Here is a 21765-nt window from a genome sequence, read left to right as displayed (position 1 = left end):
AGCCATAAATCACCTTTTTCAGTGCCATTGTAACTTTGAATGGCCACTCCACACAAGCAAAGTACCAGCAAAGGAGGGGGAAAAAACTCAAGAGTCGTTCCTGAGACAGGAAGTCTGGTCCTGCCAAGAATGTAATAAGGGTTAATGGAGAGTCAGTTTCTGTAAACCACACCAGAATGTTTCCTTCTTGCCTTCCTTACAGGATTAGGCCAGTAATTTCTTCTAACAACCGGTTCTCCGAACTGCTTAGAATGTTAACAACTGGTTCTAGCAAATAGGTGCGAACTTGTAGAATCCCACCCCTGCTTATTAGTATCTTAAAATTTATGCCCCTTCTATCATCATTTTATCTGTGGTATTACGTTTGACTGCATATAATTGGTTGCCTGTGCAAAGGGAGTTACTTTTGTTGCCTTTTCTCTTGCCTTTTCTCTGATGTCTTAACTATAAAAGGGAATGTAAGATGGGTCTTGAAGTTTTCCCTTTTCCTAGGGAGATCCCACTTTATCAGAATATAATAAATTGCTTTTAAACGATCTTCCAACTTGATTACTTATTTGAAAAGGTAAACCGAGGCAGAACCTAGGGTCAGATTTGGCCATCACCCTCTAGCTGTCCCTAAAGGTCCAAAAAAATGGAGTTTTATGACTGAGCTCACTCAGGGCCTGCAAAATGTGCCCTACCTATTCCAGAATTTGAGAAATGAGAGGTCATTTAAAAACTATCATTGACGAAATATGTTCCATGCCTGCAACAAAATGTCGATTTTAAGAAATAACCACTTTTTCTTTAAATAAAAAAAAAACACTACAGACTTCTGAATGAGGAATAAGAGTTTATAAGCTATGAAAATTACAATGTAAAATTTAACATTTATAAAACCATAGATATAAAAATGCTAGTATGTTATTGCTAAATCAAATAATACTACATTTTCACTAGCTACTACTGCCTTACTCTTTTATGAATGAAGGTCTTCATTCATGATGTGTGAATGATTTCACACATGGAAAACCTCCATTGAGAACTCAGATGCATTTTAGAAATTGTGTGACTATAGCCTATGGGTCAAATTGATACAATAGCATCTCCTCCTTCAGGTAAATCCACAATTGGTGAATGACTTTCTAATGCGATATAGGTTTGCCAAATAATGCAGACAAGTGTTTCTTATCTATATGGATGGTCAATATGGATTGTCACAATTTCTGGATTGTAGTGTTTCAAACATGCTTGGAGAAAATAAATACGCTTGGAATTTGGCCAATCTTAAGAAAAGGAAGCCTGAAGGACAAAAATGCATTCACACCCCTCCATAAATTCTAATGAATTTTGTATCTTTAGTAAGCAGCCTACAATGTTTTTTTTTCCTTCCTAAAATGTTAGAAAGCATTATTATTTTTATTCTCTGGTTGCAACTCTGCACCACTAGCATCTGTGAGGGCTGCATGACATCACATCATGCTGCTTTACAGGTAGTCCTCGACTTAAGACTATGCAAGAAGTCCTTGACTTATCTCCACAATTGAACCCAAAATTTCTGTTGCTAAACAAGTCGTTAAGTGAATTTTGTCCCATTTTATGACATTTTTTGCCATAGTTGTTAAGTGAATCACTGCAGTTGTTAAATTAGCAGCACCACAATTGTTAAGTGAACCTGGCTGCCCCATTGACTTTGCTTATCCAAAGATAGTAAAAAATAATCACATGACTCCAGGAAACAATCATCATAAATATAAGCCGGTTGTCAAGCACCTGAATTTTGATCATGTGACCATGGGGATGTTGCAATAGTTGTATGTGTGAAAAACAGTCACAGTTCAGTGCTATTGTGACTTTGAATGGTCACTAAATGAATAGTTGTAAATCAAGGACTATGTATACTGGAGTGTGAAACCTCTGTCATTTCCCTTGATGGTCTACCTGGATGCAAATGATTTGAATGATGCAGCTGGTACAAATGACATAATTATAGCCTGACACTATAAACCAGCTCCTAAACATGTCTCAGCCCTACACATTTCATTTGGCTGGAATCATCCCTTAGGAGAAAGCAAACTTTGTTTTGCCTGTTACCCAGCAAACTATGGCTTTCTACATTTCCCCTGGCATCCTTCAACCCCAGAGCAAAATCCAGCCGTTACTGCCTTGTTTGCTTTTCCCTACCAATTAGTCTTTGCAGTGGGCATAAATGGGACATCTTTGAAGTGGCAACTGAATCAAAGCAGGAAACCTTCCCATTAAAAGTGGGTTGGTGGGGGGGGTTACATTCTATAAGACTCCTGGCTTTCCTAACTACCCCAACCCCAAGTTTTCAGCAACCAAAATAACTGTAGGGTAAAATTTCTCCTCAGAATATAAAGCCTAGTGCAGGGGTCTTCAAATTTGACAGCTTTAAGACTTGTGGACTTCAACTCCCAGAATTCCTCCTCCAGTCATGTTAGCTCAGGAATTCTGGGAGTTGAAGCCCACAAGTTTTAAACTCACCAAGTTTGAAGACCCTTGGACAATCCAGAAGCATTGGTAGAGAGATCAAGACAATCAAGATGGTCGCCTTGAACCCACATAATGAGAGCCCTGCACTTTTTTACATGCTCCTATAATAAAGAGTCTTTAGAGCAGTGTGGGCAACTATGGTCTCTTTATGACCTGTAGCCTTCAACTCCCAGAATTCCTGCATGGCTAGCTCAGGAATTATGGGAGTTGAAGTCCCAGAGTCATAAAGGGGCCATATTTGCCCATTCCTGCTTTAGAGCAAAGTTAATCATTTCAATGGAGGCTTAATTTCAGGCCTTATTTGAGCCTCCACATTAAAGTTAGATCTGTTTTCTCTGCTGGCAAAGCAGCACTGGATTTGTCATCTGCAAACAGAGAACACAATAATAAGGTTGGAAGAGACCTTGGAAGCTTCTAGTCCAGGGGTCTCCAACTTGGCAACTTTAAGACTTGTGGACTTCAAATTCCAGAGTTCCTCAGCCAGCTGGCTGAGGAACTCTGGGAGTTGAAGTCCACAAGTCTTAAAGTTGCCAAGGTTGAGGACCCCTGTTCTAGTCCAACCCCCTGATCAAGTAGAAGACCCTATACCATTCCATACAAATGGCTATCCATAACAGAATCACATCTTGCAAGCCTTTTTCAGTTTTTACACACACACTCAAAAAGCCTCCAGTACCTTAAACATTAGCATTATTAAATAAGTAAATTGTGCCTCTTGCTCTTTTCCCAGAATATGTGTTTCCGTGCTGCAAAATTTGGATTTGGAATGGATATAAAATTGTAGCCTTGCTTTTAAACTACAGGCTGAAAAACTAGGCTAGAAGAAAGAATTTAGGAAGCTTTTGGCCTTCCTAATGTGTGCTTGACTTTTACTCTCTCGTATTCCCAATATATAAATCACATTTCTGCATAAGTAAGGTAAACAACTTTTCTCATTTCTGCAAGTCTCCATGATTGCTTTTGGTCATAGGCCTCCCTTCCCACAGCCATATTTCATTTCCATGCATGCATAAAACATGTATGCTTCAGGTAAACAGTGTTGTCACAAGAGGGCAGCAGGAAATACTACAGCAATCACATGTTGCAGAGACAGATGGTTTGGACCCCACCATATTTAGCTAACATTATGTCACATTTCCCTACATACCGTAGATCCATCTGTCTAAAGAAATGGGAAGGACAGGCCTAAAGCTTGAAATTAAGCCTCAGAGGGTGGGGTAGCCTTCAAAGCTTGTTCCTCTTTACGGGTCCGCTTCCGGGGAGGGGCTTCTGACAAGGAAGATTCCTCCACTTCAGATGTTCGTTCGTCCACATCTCTGGTGGGTTCCAAGCAAGCTGCTGTGTCCGTGGCCTGGAAGACAAGCAAAGGAAGCTCTTAACCAGCGTCTCTCAAGCTTGACAACTCAGTGCTGACTTCAGCAAAACTCCACTGCAGTCCACATAGTTCATTTATGACCTCAATTGAGCCCAAATATTTTGTCGTTAAGTGAAACATTTGATAAGTGGGTTTTGCTCCATTTTACGACCTTTCCTGTCCCAGTTGTTTAGCATATCGCTGTAGCTGTTAAGTTAGTAATACACTTATGTGAATTTCACTTTCTTTGTCAGAAAGTCAAGGAATGGAATGGAATAGAATAGAAGAAGAAGAAGAAGAAGAATAAAATAGAATAGAATAGAATAGCATAAGAATAGAATAGAATAGAATAGAATAGAATAGAATAGAATAGAATAGAATAGAATAGAATAGAATAGAATAGAATAGAATTCTTTATTGGCCAAGTGTGATTGGACACACAAGGAATTTTATTTTGGTACAAATGCTTTCAGTGTTCATAAAAAAAAATACATTCAATACAAAAATAAAAGGTGATCATATGACCCCAGGACATTGCAAGCATCATAAATATGAGTGTCAAATGTTTGAATTTTGTCAAAATATATCAAGTGTCAAATAGGTCAAGTGTCTGAATTTTGATCACGTGACCATAAGGATATTGCAACGGTCATAAGCATGAAAACCAGTCATAAGTCACTTTTTCCAGTGCTGTTGCAACTTTGAACAGTCACTGAATGAACTGTTATAAGTCGAAGACTATCTGTACTAGAATTCCTCAGTCACCCATCCAGATTACCAGAGTTTAGTAACCCTAATCTTAACACTCAACTCACTATCAAGGTTCCGAGTAATGAACTCAGCCAATCAGTTTTCAATTTCATTGTACACATGTTGTGCATTGACAATAAACGTTTGATTTTATTTTATTTTATTTGAATCCAGCAACTTTTAAGACTTTCGGCTTTCTCAAAGAACAGCTTTATGGAGCACCTCATTTCGGCAGTTTTGAAATGCAAAACCAGCTCTGGCTATTTCTCATACTTTCAGTATAAAAAACAGACAGCTCCCTGCCTCCCTTTTCACAGGTCATGTTGACCCACTTGGTGTTCTGGCGTCTCCTTGGTAAGCTTCCAGTCTCTGGCCAGCAGCTGTTGGAATGACCTTGGTTCCCACGAGATAGTAAGTTGTTGATGTCTGGTCTGACATTCCACAGCTCCCTCCTCTCCCTCGAAGTGCGTCAAGCTGAGAAACAGAGAAAATGGCCCCCACAGGCCTGATCTGTTTCAAAGTTGACAGTGATCTTCTATCTCAGACTTTCCAGCCTAAACCTTTCACTCAGATAAAGGGGAAAACCACAATATTGTGCTCAAAATCTGATTCCACATTTGTGCATCTCAAAATATTCAGAAATTCTGCTTTGCAAATTCAGAGGTAAGGGATCCTTGTTTTGTTTTGTTTTTTTTACAAGAAAAGAAGATTAAAAATGGAACCTGTAATTCTGGGCCAACTTATAACCGTATAAACAACTTATAACTGCTTGTTTAGGGACCATTCACTAAGATTCACATGATGGTGCAGTGGTTAGAAGGCAGTACTGCAGGGCTAACTTCCTGCTCACTCCAGGAGTTCGATCCTGATGGGGCTCAGCCTTCCATCCTTCCGAGGTCAGTAAAATGAGGACATGGATTGTTGGGGACAATATGCTGACTCCTCTGTAAACTGCTTAGAGAGGGCTATAAAGCACTGTGAAGCAGTATATAAATCTAAGTGCTATTAATATTCAAAGTTACAACAGTGCTGAAAAAAGTGACATATGACAGTTTTTCATACTTAACAACTGTTGCACCTTTCCCATGGTCACGTGATCAAAATTCAAATGCTTGGCAAACAGCCTGTATTTATAAAGGTTGCAGTGTCCCAGAGTCATAGGATCGATCCCCTTTTGCGACCTTCAGACAAGCCAATAGAGAAGCCAGATTCATTTCAAAACCACATTGTTAACTTAACAACTGCAGTGATTAACTTAACCTTGGGGAAGAAGGATCATAAAATGGAGCAAAACTGACTTGCTTAGCAACAGAAAAGTTGGGTTCAATTGTGTCATAAACAGAGGACTATTTACAAGCATGTAAGAGTATGGACTACATTCAGGAGGGCATCAAAAGTTTCAAAACTCCAAAGTAATATATCTGACTGACCATTTTTTAAACATTCTTTAAAAAAATAGTTTTAAATTGTTACAATAATAGGATACAAAAGAAAGTAAGAAAATGGCTAAGAAAGAACAAAGAATACTGTATTTGGAAGACATCTGATAGCATTTTGTTCATAATAATTTCCTCATTTTCAGACATTTTAAAAAAAGGCTGAGGCTTTGATTGCATGGTGATGGCCATCTTGAATTTTTTGACCTCCCCTCCAACCCCGAATCCTCAGCTTTTTTTCCACAATCAACACATTCACCTGGAAACCAGATGTCATGAGATCTGGTTTTTCCTTGCTAAGCTTGGGAGGATCATCGGTTCCCTCAAGAAGGAGCACCCCAGAATCTGTATGCAGAAAAAGAATCAATCAAAAAGAGACAAATTCCAGCAGATTTTCTGAAAAATGTATTATTATTATTATTATTATTATTATTACTACTACTACTACTACTACTACTACTACCTTTATTGTCAGAGTACATGTGTACAATGAGCCATGTTGGCCAATTAGGTTAATTGGAAGGCTCTCTAGGCACTCCTCCCTGCCTCTATCCATTGTCTGTTGAGATGACCTTGGTTCTCAAGAGAAAGATCTGTGTTGTGTTTAGCAAAGCATTCTATCCTCCTTCCCACCTCCTCCACTCTGCTTGGTAACTGAGGAATAGAAAAATGGCTTCTGCCAAGTTCGATTTGAAGGTGACAGTTACATTAACAAAATCTTGCAAGTCTGAAAGTACATTTCTCCCCTCTTGCCCTTACAATGAAAATAACTAGTGAGGGTCCCTTCTGAGACATTTTCCACATCCCCATTTATTCTGCAGGCTCAGCTGTCTGAAATCTAAATTTTGCATGGCTCTTTCTCTTCTCTCCCAAAGCTATTCCCAAATGTCATTACACACTCTAACTCACGAGTTTCTCAGTCTGGGTAACTTGAAGATGTGTGGATGTCAACTCCCAGAATTCCTGAGATTGAGAATCCTGGGAGTTGAAGTCAAACAGAGCCTTAAACTGCAAAGGCTGAGAAAACCACCTCTTCCTCTCCTTCCCATTCCCCCGCTTCCTCCTCTACCTCCTCCTCCGATAAGTCCAGCAAGGTCATGGGCGCAAGACAACATGGGCTGTTGCTTAATATCTACAGATCTCTCCCCAAATGAACTTACCTCCCTCTTGCCCCAACAAAGGAGGCTGCAAATCCTCTGTCTTCAACTCTCCTATAAGGGTGGGAGTCACGGTCTGGCTTCGATCTGGGGTGGGGGTGGGGCTTGTGCTGGTGTCCCCTCCTTTCAGCAGGGACGTCTCCGAAAGAGAACTCTGGTTGCTGTTCTCATCTGTTGGGAAACAAAACTGAGCCAAGAAGTACTGTATCTGGAGACAGGGAAGGTCCTTTTTTAATTAGTAGGGGTGCATGGAGACTCCAGGTGCAACGGCAGTCTACCATTGATGTCCTGTGAATGCCTGAGTATCCACTGATGGAACTAAGATGTGGAATGAGAAAGGGTGAAGCTCTGTTCCCAGAAGCAACGACCAGCTGAGGCAAACTGTAGTTTAGCAACATTCAAAGAGCCAAGGTGTAGTAGAACCATAAAGCAGGAGTGTACAGGTAGTCCTTGACTTACAGCCAGAATTTCTGTTGCAAGGAATACGGTTGCTAAGTGACTTGTGCCCAATTTTACTACCTTTTAACCAACGTTGGCAAGCAAATCACTGCATTGTTAAGTGGATCATGCTATTGTTAATGTCACACCTGCACCAGTTTGCTCTCTTAGGAAAGAAAAACTCATGACCCCATTTACTTGAAAGAAACTGGTTGCAGCAATGTCAGGCAGAATCAGATGTTTCTGTGAAGAATAAATAAAGGCTATTCTTTCCAACTCTTCCCCTGGCCATTACTTCAGTCAGCCAATGCGATACCAATATGATGTTTTGAGAAGATGCTGGAATGATGTTTTGAGAAACTCTGAGGTGGGAAACTGATAACATTCCATTCTGAGGGTAAACGGCCTTGAAGATCCTGATATAGGCTGGTTTGGTGATATGGTCTACTTCTGTAATGACTTCCCTCTCCCATTTCCCATTATTAGATACACAGCTATGGCGTGCCACAAATGCCTCCCCTCCTCCCTTCCCCTTTGATGCCAGGAGCCCAGGAATTCCTCCTCCAGTTATGTTAGCTCAGAAATTCTGGGAGTTGAAGTCCACAAGTCTTAAACTTGCAAAGTTTGAAGACCCCTGACATATATCATAGAGGCCAGTTGGTTAAGAAATTCTGGGAATTGAAAGCCACACCTCCTAAAGGTGTGGCTGAGAAACACTGGGCTAAAGCATCTCTAATACTGTAGAGCAGGGGTCCTTAGCCCCGGTCCATGGATCAGCACTGGTACACAACATGCCGTTCAAAGATACGACACTGAAAAAGTGATTTATGACTCTTTTTCACACTTATGACTGTTGTAGCTGTCCCATAGTTACGTGATCAAAATCCAGACACTTGGCAACTGTTCATATTTATGACGGCTGCAATGTCCTAAGGCCACGTGATCCTCTTTTGCGATCTTCTAACAAGCAAAGTCGAAGCCAAATTCACTTAACAACCATATGGCTAACTTAACAACCGCAGTGATTCACTTAACAACTATGGCAAGAAAGGTCATAAAATGAGTCAAAGCTCACTCAACAATTGTCTGACTTAGCAATACAAATTTGGGGCTCTACTGTGGTTATAAGCCAAGGACTATCTATATGTGTAGGGAGGATCTGAGATGCCAAATTTTACAAGGCCCTTGTAAAGAAATATAAAATGTCCTTTCCTCCCCCTGCCTCAGAGGTGGTATTCAGCAGGTTCTGACCAGTTCTGGAGAATGGGTGGCGGAAATTTTGAGTAGTTCAGAGAACTGGCAAATACCATCTCTAACTGGCCCCGCCCCCATCTATTCTCCACCTCCTGAGTCCCAGCTTTTGTTGCCCTGCACAGGAGAATGGAGCTGGAAAGCAGGTTAATGGGGTGGGGAGAGAATGGAGATTTTGCAGTAACCTTCCCCTGGAGTGGGAAGGGAATGGAGATTTAACTAACAACCAAGAAGATAGGCTCAAGTTCCAGATGGATCTTGACAGACTAGAACACTGGGCCATATTTAACAAAATGAAATTCAATGTAGAGAAAAAGTAAAGTCCTACACTAGGCAAGAAAAAACAAAACTACACATACAGACTGGGTGAAACCAGGCTCTAAAGAAGTAACTGTGAGAGGGATCTTGGAGTCTTAATGGACAATCAGCTAAATAGGAGCCAGCAGTGTGCAGCAGCAGCCAAAAAAAGCTAATGCAATCCTAAGTTGCATTAATAGAGAGATGCAATCAAGATCAAGTGAGGTACTAACGCCACTCTATAAAGCCTTAGTAAGACCACACCTAGAGTACTGCATCCAGTTTTGGTCACCACACTATTAAAAAGATGCTGAGATTCTAGAAAAAGTACAGAGTAGAGCAACCAGGATGATGAGGGGACTGGAGGCTAAAACATATGAAGAATGGTTACAGGAATTGGGCATGGGTAGTCTAGTGAAGAGAAGGACCAGGGGGAGACATGATAGCAGTCTTCTAATATTTGAGGGGCTGCCACAATGAGGAGGGGGCTCAAGCTATTTTCCAAAGCACCCGAAGGCCAGACAAGGAACAATGGATGGAAACTGAACAAAGGGGAAGATTAACCTGAAAATAAGAAGAAACTTTCTGACAGTGAGAACAATCAACCAATGGAACAGAAGTTGCTTTTGGAAGTTATGGGAGCATCATTACTTGAGACTTTCAAGAAGAGACTGCCATCTGTCAGAAATGGTGTAGGGTCTCCTGCTTGGGCAGAGGGTTGGGCTAGATGACTTACAAGGTCCCTTCCAACTCTGATTATCTGTTATCTGTTATTTCACAGTATCCTTCCCCTGCCAAGCTCATCAAGCCACACAAAGCCCACCAAGCCACGCCCAAAGAAACGGTAGTAAAAAAAAATTGACTCCCACCACTGTCCTAACTGTCCCAAAACGTACCATTCAGGTCCAACATGAGCAGAGCAGGATTGCTTCGAGGAAACTTTCTCTCTTTGGTGGGCTGCTGCTCTTTGCTACTTCCCAAACATCCTTTTTCCTGCAATGTAAGAGGCAAACAAATAAGTGAAACTAGAAGTGCTAAAGGCAAAAGACCCCATGAGAAACCAGCCAGCCTCTTTCTCACCTCGTCTTGAGGGTCCATAATAGGTACCCACTTGTAAATTCGTAAAGAAGTGTCTCCCACCGTCACCCAGCGCTTTTCCCTAGAAAGAGAAAAATGGCAGGATAAAATGGAACCGCTTGCATGAATTCTCCACTTCTGACTTTTGGAAGTGTTGAGCTAAAAAAGTAAAATTTTCTCTGAATTGAGTTTTTAGAAAAGGTAAAGATTGCCCTTTACGCAGTGGCTCAGTGGCTAAGACGCTGAGCTGGTCAATCAGAAAGATCGGCAGTTTGGCGGTTCGAATCTCTAGCACCACCTAATGGAGTGAGCTCCCATTACTTGCCCCAGCTTCTGCCAACCTAGCAGTTCAAAAGCATGTAAAAATGCAAGTAGAAAAATAGGGACCAGTTTGGTGGGAAGGTAACAGCATTCCATGCTCCTTTGGCATTTAGTTAATGTCGGCCACATGACCATAGAGACGTCTTCGGACAGCGCTAGCTCTTCAGCTTTGTAACAGAGATGAGCACCGCTCCCTAGAGCCGGAAACAACTAGCACGTATGTACAAGGAGAACCTTTACCTTTACCTAAAGATTTCCCCTGTCCAGTTGTTTTTATTCTGGGGGGTGATGCTCATCTCTGTTTCTAGCCAAGGGAGCCAGAGTTGTCTGAAAACACTCGGTCATGTAGCCAGCATGACTATATACCAAGGTGCACAGAACACTGTTACTTTCCCACCAAAGTGGTACCTATTTATCTATTTGCATTTGCATGGTTTAAAACTGCTAACTGCTAAGAATGGTGCTCATTCTATCACGGTGCTTGGGTCTTGAATTGCCAACTTTCTGTCAACTAATCCAGCATCTTAACCATTAACTGCTGATAACTTTGTGGATGCAACTATGTAGTATTCTCAGAATGAAGTCAATCTCCTACTTTTGCCTTCTTCCAGACTAGCCTAGATTTCTGTGATTTTCTAGTGGAGGCCTATTCATTCACTAACCAAGTATAACCATATTTAGCTTCTGGGCTTATGCAGAGTATCGCAGTTTCTTTGGGGTGTTTTAAAATATTATCCTAATGTTATGTAGCTTTCCTAACAGTATTCAATTCTCTTCCATCTATCTTGATTTTTCAATATCTTTCTGACATTCCAAGGATAGTCTGGGAAGATATCTTTCCAGTGAGAAGATGAACCTGATCAACATTCTCTGTGTATCCACGTTTTTCAACCTTGGCAACTTGAAGACATTGAGTCTGTACCCATGTTTTTCAACCTTGGCAACTTGAAGATTTCAACTCCCAGAATTCCCCAGCCAGTCTACTGGGGACTGAGGGCTAAAACATGAAGACCAGTTGCAGGAGCTGAATATGTCTAGTTTAACAAAGAGGAGGACTAAATAAATAAATAAATACATTTCAGATTCAGTAGAAACAGATAGCAGCCAGACTATATTCTCCCCTACAGGAAAAGCTGCAGGCATTCAAACCGTTAAGTGGCTGCAGATAATGCCTCTCCTGTGACAATTTGATGAGGAAAGGGGAAGGATCGCTCAAGACAAAATACCCAAAATATAATATCAGGTGCTTGAATCATAATCAACACCCCCCCCCCGCCCCGCATCAGTCACTTCCTACCAAAACAGGCCTTCTTGGTACTCTCCAAATGTTTTGAGATCACCCATCCTCCGCCAGCCTGGAGCCTTACTAAACACAGTCGGATATGCATGGGGCAACCTGTCGCTTTCTCACCAAAGTCCTCCCCCACCTGCTCCCTCTCCCCAGTTACCCCCACTCCCCAAATTGTGCTCACCATCTCCGGACATGTTCAATAGCAGCCATCACTTTCTTGATGTCATCTTTTGCCCGGCTCCTCGTCTCAGCTCGAATGGCACGTCCTGACATGAGACCAGAAGTTTGGAGAGTTGGAAAGCTGCGATGGATGGAGAGGGCAGGCAATCGGGAGCTTTCTCTCTGGGGTGTTAGTTCTGAGTTGTGCTCTTTTGTTCTCTTTATCCCATTTCTCTCCCTCTTTCTTTCTTTGATCGGTTTCTCTGCACCCCCTATCTTCTTTTGCTCACAGAAACAATTGGAATGCTGGAAAGATTCTGAATGCACATCCCTTTGCTATTAGTCCATCAAATGTTGCCCGCCACCTGTCTCTGTCGTGCCATCAATCAATCTTCCTGCATCAGTTTATTCCAGTTGTGATTTTTTTCCCCTCTACCCTTGTTTTCTGATGTTTTCTTTTCCCTTCTCTGTATGTCTATCTTTCTTATCTCAGCCTTCATCTACTTCTTCCCTCTGTTGGGTCTCCAGCATTCTTGCTCTCTCTGTTCGGCTTCTTCAGCTGTTCTGTCCGAAAAAAGGAAGAGAAGAAAGGAGGCGTTTTTAAAAAACGGAAAAAAAGCAGTTCACCAACGGAAGAACTATAATATAGTTCTTTCAGATTGCTTTTTTTTAAAAAAATAGATATTTCAAACTTCGTGAGCGCCCTCTAGTGACTGGGAGAGCTGGAAAGTGTACAGTAGGAAATTTGCATCCTTTCAAGAAATGGCCCAGTATCCTAAGAAATGGTGGGAAGTTGGCAAAACAGGAGAACAATCAGGGTAAAAAATTTTTAAAAAGCAAGGTGATTATTTTACATTACCATCTTCCTTGGGGAACCAAAGAAATGACACATTTGAGCTGCAAGTTTTATGAGAAAATTAACTATGGGTATTAAATTATGTTCATTAGAACAGAATGAGCAATCAGAAATAGAGCAAAATCATTTAGTGATTTCTCCATCCAAGGGTGGAGATTTTGGGGGGGGGGGCAAATGTGTATATTATTATTATTTTAAAGCCAGAATAATAAAACCAGTGCTTGTTATTGACTACATATCTAGCCAGCAGTCCTTAACTATGAAAAAATTTTTTTAGAAAAACAAGAAAGAAGAAAATAAGAAGAAAGGATACCCAGGGCAAGTTTGCCCATAACTTGGAAGTTAGCTTGAAGCTTATCTGATGCTGTTCTAGTCATTTCCTACTCTCCTTTGCTCAAAAATATTAAACATTTGTTAGTTTGAGACAGTGGTAGGTTTCAAAAAATTCCGTACCGGGTCGGCGACCTCGTTTCGCACGTGCATGCACAGCACTCAAACACTGCCCTCTGTATCAATGCTGGTGAGCTGTGCAGGCATGCCTAACGCACGCATGCATCAAATGCGCATTTCACACACACACAAAAAAGGCTCAGAGACCGTCTTCTTTATCAATGATGGTGAGCTGTGCTGTTTTTTACCTCAGCTGAGGCACGGCAATCCGCTCTGCCACGCAAATCAGCTGAGGTAATAAACAACAGAATATAGGAGAGGTTAAGAGCGGGAGCGGGGTAAGTAGGGCCATCCAGAGATGGTATTTGCTGGTTCTCTGAACCAGTCAAAATTTTTAATACCGGTATACCAGAATACCACCTCTGATTTGAGGTGAATACCACCTCTGGTTTGAGAATCTCCCACCAATTGTCAGGATTCCGGCAGTTACCCCAGTTAAATCATGAGTCTCGAGCAAGTTTCCAAAACTTCAAAATGATTTGTTGGGAGTTAACATATCCGGCATTGCCTGGGTGTAGCCAACTCTGAGACACATAATTCATTGTCACCCTTGACCCTGGTTTTTCCCCACCCCCGTATCATAATTGATATTCTCCAATGAGGCACATCCATAGCCAAGAGTCATCAGTCATGTTCTTCACAGCAGACACTTCAGTCACCTAGTTACTATCTTTGAAAAACTATTTATGGAATGCACTTTTGCTTTCACTGCTCTTTCAAACCCCTTTCCCCCTCTCCCTTTCTGTTGACAACTCTAAAAAGACCATAGAAATATTTTATGAGTTGACACCAATAGTAGGTCAGTCCAGGGCCTATTCTGGAAAGCTATAGGTAGTTCTTGACTTACAACCACAATTGAGCCCCAAATCTCCGGCGCTAAGCAAGACAGTTGTTAAGTGAATGTTGCCCTATTTTGCAACTTTTCTTGTACAGTTGTTAGATGAATCACAGCAGTTATCAAGTTAGTAACATGGTTATTAAGTAAATTTGGCTTCCCCATTGACTTTGCTTGTCAGAAAGATGATCCCAGAACACCAACAGCCACAAATACATGCCAGTTAGCAAACATCCAAATTTTGACCATGTGACCATGGGAATGCTGCAATGGTCATAAGTATGAAAAATGGTCATAAGTCTCTTTTTTTTAAGTGCTGTTGTAGCAATAAAAGATCTCCGCCTTTGGATAGAGAAATCACTAAATGATTTTGCTGTATTGCTGGTTACTCATTCTGTTCTAATAAACATAATTTAATACCCATAGTTAATTTTCCCATAAAACATCAGCTTAAATCTGTAATTTCTTTGGATCCCCAAGGAAGATGATAATGTAAAATAATCACTTTGCTTTTTAAAATTTTTTACCCTGATTGTTCTCCTGTTTTGCCAACTTCCCACCATTTCTCAGGATCAAATGGCTTGTGTGATCTGCTGTCTTCGGGATATGGGGGTGGGAATTGGGAGGTGATTGATTTATTGATTTTGTTCTATTATACTTTATTAATTTATTTGATTCTTTTTGTTAGTTTTTATTCTTTTTTATTTTAAAAATGGTTTTGCATTCTGTAAGCCACCTCGAGTCACCATGGGCAAATAGGCGGCAATATAAATTCAATAAATAAATAATAAATAAATAAATAGGATAGCCCTTTGACTTATATTCTGCTCTATAGTGCTTTACAGTGCCCTTTGAGCTTACAAGGTCAGCATCTTTTCCCAAACAATCTGGGTCCTTATTTTAGCAACCTTGAAAGGATAGAAGGATGAGTCACCCTTGAGGTGGTCAGGATTGAACTCCTGGCTGTGGGCAGCGTTAGCCTGCAATACTGCATTTTAACCATTGCACCACCAAAATACCGATGCCACTTAATGAATGCTCAATAAATGAACGGTTGTACTTGGACTAGCTGTACTTGAGGACTTTTAATCGGCTAAGTGGATGCCTTGCTCACCTGAGATTGAGTATTTTGTCTTGTAAAGCTTTCCAAGTTCCAAAAAAATGGGACATAGGGTCCCATTTTTCCCCCTCTCTGTTGAAGTACTCTGAGGACCACAAAGGATGGATACACGAGGTCCTTTTTGCACCACAGTCTTAAGTAATTTCTTTTGTGGGATTCTCCCTGCTTCCTAGCCCTAGGCTTTTACTATAAGATTCAGATCAACTGCTTACTACAGGTAGTCCTCAGCTTATGACCACAATTGAGCCCAACATTTATATTGCTAACTGAGAAATTTGTTACGTGAGTTTTGCCCCACTTTACAACTTTTCTTGCCACGTTCATTAAGTGAATCCCTGCCGTTGTTAAATTAGTAACACAGTTGTAAAGTGAATCTGGTTTCCCCATTGACTTTGCTTGTCAGAAGGTCGCAAAAGGGGATCACATGACCCAGGGACCCTGCCACTGTCATAAATCTGAGTCACTAGCCAAGCATCTCAATTTTGATCATGTGTCCATGGGGATGTTTCAGTGATCATAAGTGTTAAAAGCGGTCACAAGTCACTTTTTTTCAGTGCCATTATAGCTAAGAGAACTGTTGTAAGTTGAGGACTACCTATATATCTAAGGGAGAAAGAAAAATTGAATGTGATGCTGAAATCCCCAATTTGAGACAGTCTTAGGGTCAAAATAAACACAGCTAAACTCTTAGATAACTCTTAGACAACTCTTACTTGTCCCTCTGAATGTGTGAAAGGCACACCAGAGCAGATATATGCAAGATTACATTAAACTGGGTTCTAACAGTATGTTAGGCTTGGCCAAGTTGGGTAGTTTGTGGATCAGCATAGTGTGTGAACTCATCAGTGGTGGGATTCAAAGTTTTTTACCATCAGCTCGGTGGGCATAGCTTGGTGGGCGCACTTTGTGCACATGCACCTATTTTGCATGCATGCGCATGCCAAATGCGCACTTTGCACAGGCACAGAGGCTTTCTGACTCACCTCCTTCAAGCCTGCACTCTCCTGTCGCTTCAGCAGCTGCCGTGAGAAACTCTGCTGTTCCGTGCAAAGCAGCTGTGCTTCAAAGGCAGGGAATAAAGGTGAGCATGGGAGTCCAGGCAGGCCGGTCCGATGCTCATCGGTGCTACCGGCTCAGTAGAACTGGGTCGAACCGGTAGAATACCACCACTGAAACTCATCCCTCTTTTTTGAAGATTCATGATGTAGCCACTGCATTTGCAAAACTGTTTTTAGGGTTTAACATGACTTGGGAGCCTGGCTTTGATCTCCACTCCCTTGTGTTCTTCCTTTGGAATCATCCCTTTTTCACTCAGAACAAAACTTTTCTGGATTAATTTGCAGGAGATGGCACTGTTCATCCAGTTATTTTGCTAAACGGAAAAGAGATTACTGGCGGGGACAAAGGCTTCGTTATGGTTGTGCCCTGAGGATTTCTGCGTGTTTTGAAAATACAATTGCAATCAAAGCTGTCTCTGGCCCTGATAAGAATAAATGAGTCTCCTTATCAAAGAAAGAGCGGAAACTGAAGGAAACACTACCTTCTTTGTATTACCAAAATAGAAACCAATTGAAATAGTGTTAATTAGCCAGCAGAATTGTCACAAAGTTGAATTCATTATTAAGTGTTAGAAGTTCATTTAAATTTTAGATCTTCCCTAGTTGGCATAGGAAGCAGAGGTGGTATTCAGCAGCTTCTGACCAGTTCTGGAGAACTGGTAGCAGAAATTCAGAGAACTGGCAAATACCACCTCTGACTGGTCCCGTCCCCATCTATTCTCTGCTTCCCGAGTCCCAGCTGATTGGCTGGGTCTTCTTTGGTTGCCTTGCACAGGAGAACGGAGCTGGAAAGCAGGCTAATGGGGTGGGGAGGGAATTGAGATTTTGCAGTGTCCTTCCCCTGCCACAGCCACCAAGCCACGCTCACCAACCATGCCACACCCACCAAGCCATGCCCACAGAACTGGTAGTAAAAAAATTTGAATCCCACCACTGATAGGATACCCAAAAACACAACCTGATAATTCCTTCACTGGAATAATCAGGGTAGGTTTGGGTGAACTTTCTAAAGAAAACCATGGTCACAAAACTTGACTACAGTCATAGACAAGAAAGCAAAGCAAAGATCAACATAAGGTAAATGCTGAAATAGCAAAACTATCACATATAACTAGACAGCATACTTGTTCTGACCCACATCCTTTTCCAACAAATCAAACACAATCCAAAAGGAACAGAAACCTTGTAATGCTTTTACAAATAATACAAATACAAACTGTGCAAGCCTTGCCAAAAGATAACAGACAACAAATAATTTGCAATACAAGAATCTTCAAATACAAACTCAGGATACTGGAACATCCACGAGGCTGGAGTTTCAAAACATCTTTGCCTTCTGCAAAGAACGTTCATTTCACAGCTGGCTTTTATCCTCTTGCAGCCTTACTTTGCAGCCTTACTCTCAAGTCACCTGTGCTGTTGTAACTGCTCTTTCCTATGAGCAATCCTGTGCACACGCGCACTTGGCACAGGCTCCTCAGGAACCTCCTCATCACTGCTGCCAGCCCCCACAATCTCTGAAGGCAGCAGTCCACCCCCTAGTGGTCCTGGTCCCTCATCTGAGTCCTTGCTCTCCTCAGCCGTCTGCACCTACTGCCAGCTAACCACACTAAAAACATCACCTTGCTGACAAACATCCATATTGTCAAAGCTACGGTTTTCCCAACAGTAATACATGGCTATGAGAGTTGAACCATAAGGAAGGTTGAGCACCGAAGAATTACAGATACAGATTAACAGAGTTGGAAGGGTCCTTGAAGGTCATGTAGTGACTAGTCCAACTCCCTGCCCAAGCAGACCCAAACCATTTTTGACAGATGGCAGTCAAGTCTCTTCTTGAAAGCTTCAAGTGATGAAGCTCCCACAACTTCTGAAGGCAAGCCTTCCCACTGGTTGAATGGCCTCGCTGTCAGAAAATTTCTCCTTATTTCCAGGTTGAATCTCTCCTTGATCAGCTTCAATCCATTATTCCTTGTCTGGCCTTCAGGTGCTTTGGAAAATAGCTTGATCTCCTTCTCTCTATGGCAGCCCCTCAAATTGATTGATGCATTCAAATTGTGGTCCTGAAGAAGATTCTTGAAAGTCTCTTGGACTGCAATGATATCAAATCAGTCAATCCTAAAGGAAATCCAACTCAGACTGTTCTTCAGAAGGACAGATACTGAAGCTGAAGCTCAAATAGTTTGGCCACCTAAATGAGAAGAGAGAGGACTTCTTGGAAAAGACCCTGCTTTGGGGAAAGACAGAAGGCAAAAGAAGGGAAGGGCAAAAGATGAGATGGTTAAATAGTGTCATCCATGCGATGAACGTGAATTTGGTCAAAATCTGGGAGACCATGGAGGAGAGGGAAACCTGGCCTGCTATGGTCCATTGGGTCACAAAGAGTCAGACATGACTTAGTGACTGAACAAAAATAACAATCACATCTACAGCATGTCATTTATCACTGCTTCCATTTGGGCTTGATCCTTCTTATCTTGTGCCATAGAATTAACATCTCTACAGCATATTGTAAACCACCTATGGGAATCTCATACATATTTTTAAAAGGGGGATGGGGTTAGATTACAAAGCTGTGGTTGCAATCTTTTATTTTTTTACCTTCCCAAGGACATCCATCTGAATGACTATCCCTGTTTCTTCAGACTAGAAGATCTGGAGAGTTCATGATAATCGTATCCCTATTATTGTTGAGAGATTCTCAAATGCTAAGAAGTGATATTTCCATAAAGGGAAATGATTTGGACTAGAAGCTTGAATATTTTTTTATGCTTTTATTACCTATAAATTGAATGCATACAACACTGTACGAATTTGATAGCTGTGTTACTATTTTATAAGAAGAATGGTGGCCTTATCTAAAACAAACATATTGCTCAGAAAAGAAACAATAGAAATAGTTTTAGTATTTCACTTTTGTTTCCTGATTAAACATCTTATCAGAACTTTTTTCAATGTAACAATATAATAAAACAATTTTCACCAAGAAACCAAAGATAAAGGTAATCCTCCACTTGCATCCATTACTTTAGTGACCATTTGAAATTACAATGGTCCTGAAAAAAGTGACTTAAGACCATTTTTCACACAACTGTTACAACGCCCCCCTATTCACCTGATCAAAATTCAGCTGCTTGGCAACTGGCATGTACCTATGACAGTTCCGCTATACCGGGCTCATGTGCTCATCATTTGTAACCTTTATAGCTGGCTTCTGACAAGCAACGTCAATGGGGGAAACCAGGTCCATTTAACAACTGCATGATTCATTTAACAACTGCAGTGATTCACATAACCGTAGCAAAAAAGGTCATAAAATGAGGCACAACTCATTTAATAACTTCCTTGCTTTGCAACAGAAATTTTGGGGTCAATTTTGGTTGTAAGTGAATGTTTACCTCTATATCTAATCCCCCATTTGGGGATAAGCTTTAAAAAACCAACTGGCTGAATACAATATTACCATGATCCAGTTATCTGATCCAGGCCATTCAAACTTAATTGCTTTGAAATACATCACTCAGATAGTTCTCTTGGAAATAACAGATAAATAGGGATTTAGAATGTTCCCTGGACAATGAGATCAAAAGTGAATCCACAGCATGTGTTCCCTTCTTGTGGGGTGACATTGGCATCTTTCGACTCAGCTCTGAAGCCCAACTGAGATTGTGCTAGGTCCTCAAGAAGATCATTGGGTGATCACATTTTTTTTGGATTGATTAGCCTATAGGCTACAGGTTCAAACACACATTACCAATAACATTCTAAACCAGCGGTCGCCAACGGGTGGGTCGCAGCCCACTGGTGGGCCTTGAGAAAATTTTGGTGGGCCGCAGAGAAATCTCACCCCCCGAGCACCCCCACAAAGCAATCAATCCAGGCTGTGCAGAAACACAAGGCTGCTCAGCCCACTAGGCCCCCGGGAACCCTCCCTGCCTACTTACTCCTTACCTGGAAAATTTGTCTGCTAAGTTGCTATTTTTCCTTTTTCCAACCATCATCTGTTCTGCTGTGCCAGGAGATTTAGATTAGCTAGGAAGCAGGAAATGGTTGGATTTCTTGCTTTCTAGCTAAGCACAGCCAAATCTCCCTTATGACTGAAGGTTTGCTTGCAAGCAAATTCAGTGCAGACTCACCACAAGCAAATTTGAGAGACTGAGCTAGCCGATGGCAGATAGATAGATCACTGAATGATTCTGTGAGCAACTCAATTTGCCTGCTTTGCCTGATTTTGAATAAAAGTTGCTTTTTTTATAAAAAAATTCAATATTTACATACATGGTGTTTTGTGAGTTAATTTTGTGAGTTTGCTTGCTAGCAAATTTAATGTGACAGATTGAGCTAGCCAATGGCAGATAGATTGATTTCTGAATGAATCTGTGATTCTGTGAGCAACTCAATCTGCCTGCTCTGCCTGATTTTGGGTAAAAATTGCTCTTTTTTATAAAAAAAAAACCCAATATTTATATAAATATTTATAATACAAGCCATGCCCAGCCAGTCACATGACCACCAAGCCACACCCACAAATTAGGCCATGCCGACAGAACCAGTTAGTGGTCCCTGGGATCTAAAATTATGAGTTTAGTGGTCCCTGAGGTCCAAAAGGTTGGCAACCCCTGTTCTAAACAAACAATTTAAAATGAGAGTAGGATAAAATACAATAGTTATAGAATTAAATACAATAATTTAATACATAAATATGTAAAATAGAATAAAATGACATATTATATTTCTGTATCACCCTTGCAATCTACCCCAATCAGGTCCACATATGCCAATCTCAGTCACACCATTTTAGGATTATGCAAGATTTGACACATACAAATGTCCCAAGCAGGTGTCTTGATTGTCCTTGATCTTCTTCCAAAGTACCATCACTCATGCTATCAGTACAAGATATCTCTTGAAAGGCTGATCCGGAGCTGGGCTGGGGGAAAAGGTAAATTACGAACTTCCAAATGATGTTTCAATAGAAACCAATCGGCTAAAGATTCAGAGGAAGGAGGATGCTTCCATCTTTACCTGCCCGTCTGCAGCTCCTTAAGGCAGCCTGAGATTTGTATATGTGTTCATTTATTTGCTTGTTCAGATAGTCCCCAATTTACAACAATCCATTTAGTGACCATTAGAAGTTACAATGGCACTGAAAAAAATGACTTGTGACCATTCTTTACAGTTACAACCTTTGCAGCACTCCCATGACAACTGTTTCATACTTATGACCATTGCAGTGTCCTGAGGTCAAATGGAGCAAAACTCACTTAATAAATTTCTCAGTTAGCAACATAAATTGTGGTCATGTCAACAACTACCGGTATCTTCTATATATATAAAAGTGAAATACTACTCATGCATCATCACAAAATCTCCATAACTGTAAAGCCTACAAACTTGAAATTTGGTACATATGTTCCTC

At 41.1% G+C, this 21765-nt stretch overlaps 1 protein-coding gene across 2 annotated transcripts; it reads right to left on the bottom strand.

Annotated features, from left to right (window-relative positions):
* Positions 1 to 2264: 2264 nt before the first annotated feature.
* BCL7C (BAF chromatin remodeling complex subunit BCL7C) lies at positions 2265 to 20503 on the bottom strand. 2 transcript variants are annotated; one of them, XM_087916773.1, is made up of 7 exons: positions 20298 to 20503; positions 12050 to 12591; positions 10260 to 10338; positions 10076 to 10172; positions 7197 to 7364; positions 6296 to 6381; positions 2265 to 3847 (listed from the first exon to the last, which is right to left on the bottom strand). In XM_087916773.1, the coding sequence occupies exons 2-7, from the start codon at positions 12139 to 12141 to the stop codon at positions 3695 to 3697; spliced, it is 675 nt and encodes a 224-aa protein (XP_087772899.1). In that variant the 5' UTR covers positions 12142 to 12591; positions 20298 to 20503; the 3' UTR covers positions 2265 to 3694. The 2 variants fall into 2 exon arrangements, with proteins under 2 accessions (XP_087772899.1, XP_026576918.1); XM_026721133.2 differs by lacking the exon at positions 20298 to 20503 and having other exon boundaries at positions 12050 to 12647.
* Between the last annotated feature and the right edge of the window lie 1262 nt (positions 20504 to 21765).

This window comes from Pseudonaja textilis, chromosome Z, assembly GCF_049901715.1.
Source record: "Pseudonaja textilis isolate UNSWEBS1 chromosome Z, rPseTex1.2, whole genome shotgun sequence".
NCBI classification, from domain to species: domain Eukaryota; kingdom Metazoa; phylum Chordata; class Lepidosauria; order Squamata; family Elapidae; genus Pseudonaja; species Pseudonaja textilis.
This window is presented reverse-complemented; position numbering and strand designations above follow the sequence as displayed.

Bases quoted from the DNA above. Each gene is read 5' to 3' on its own strand.
- BCL7C (XM_087916773.1), bottom strand. From the start codon at position 12,141: ATGTCAGGACGTGCCATTCGAGCTGAGACGAGGAGCCGGGCAAAAGAT. The intron at 10,339-12,049 runs GTGAGCACAATT...TTCTCTTTCTAG, and splicing joins ATTGAACATGTCCGGAGATG to GGAAAAGCGCTGGGTGACGG. The intron at 6,382-7,196 runs GTAAGTTCATTT...TTCTGCATACAG, and splicing joins TTTGTTGGGGCAAGAGGGAG to ATTCTGGGGTGCTCCTTCTT.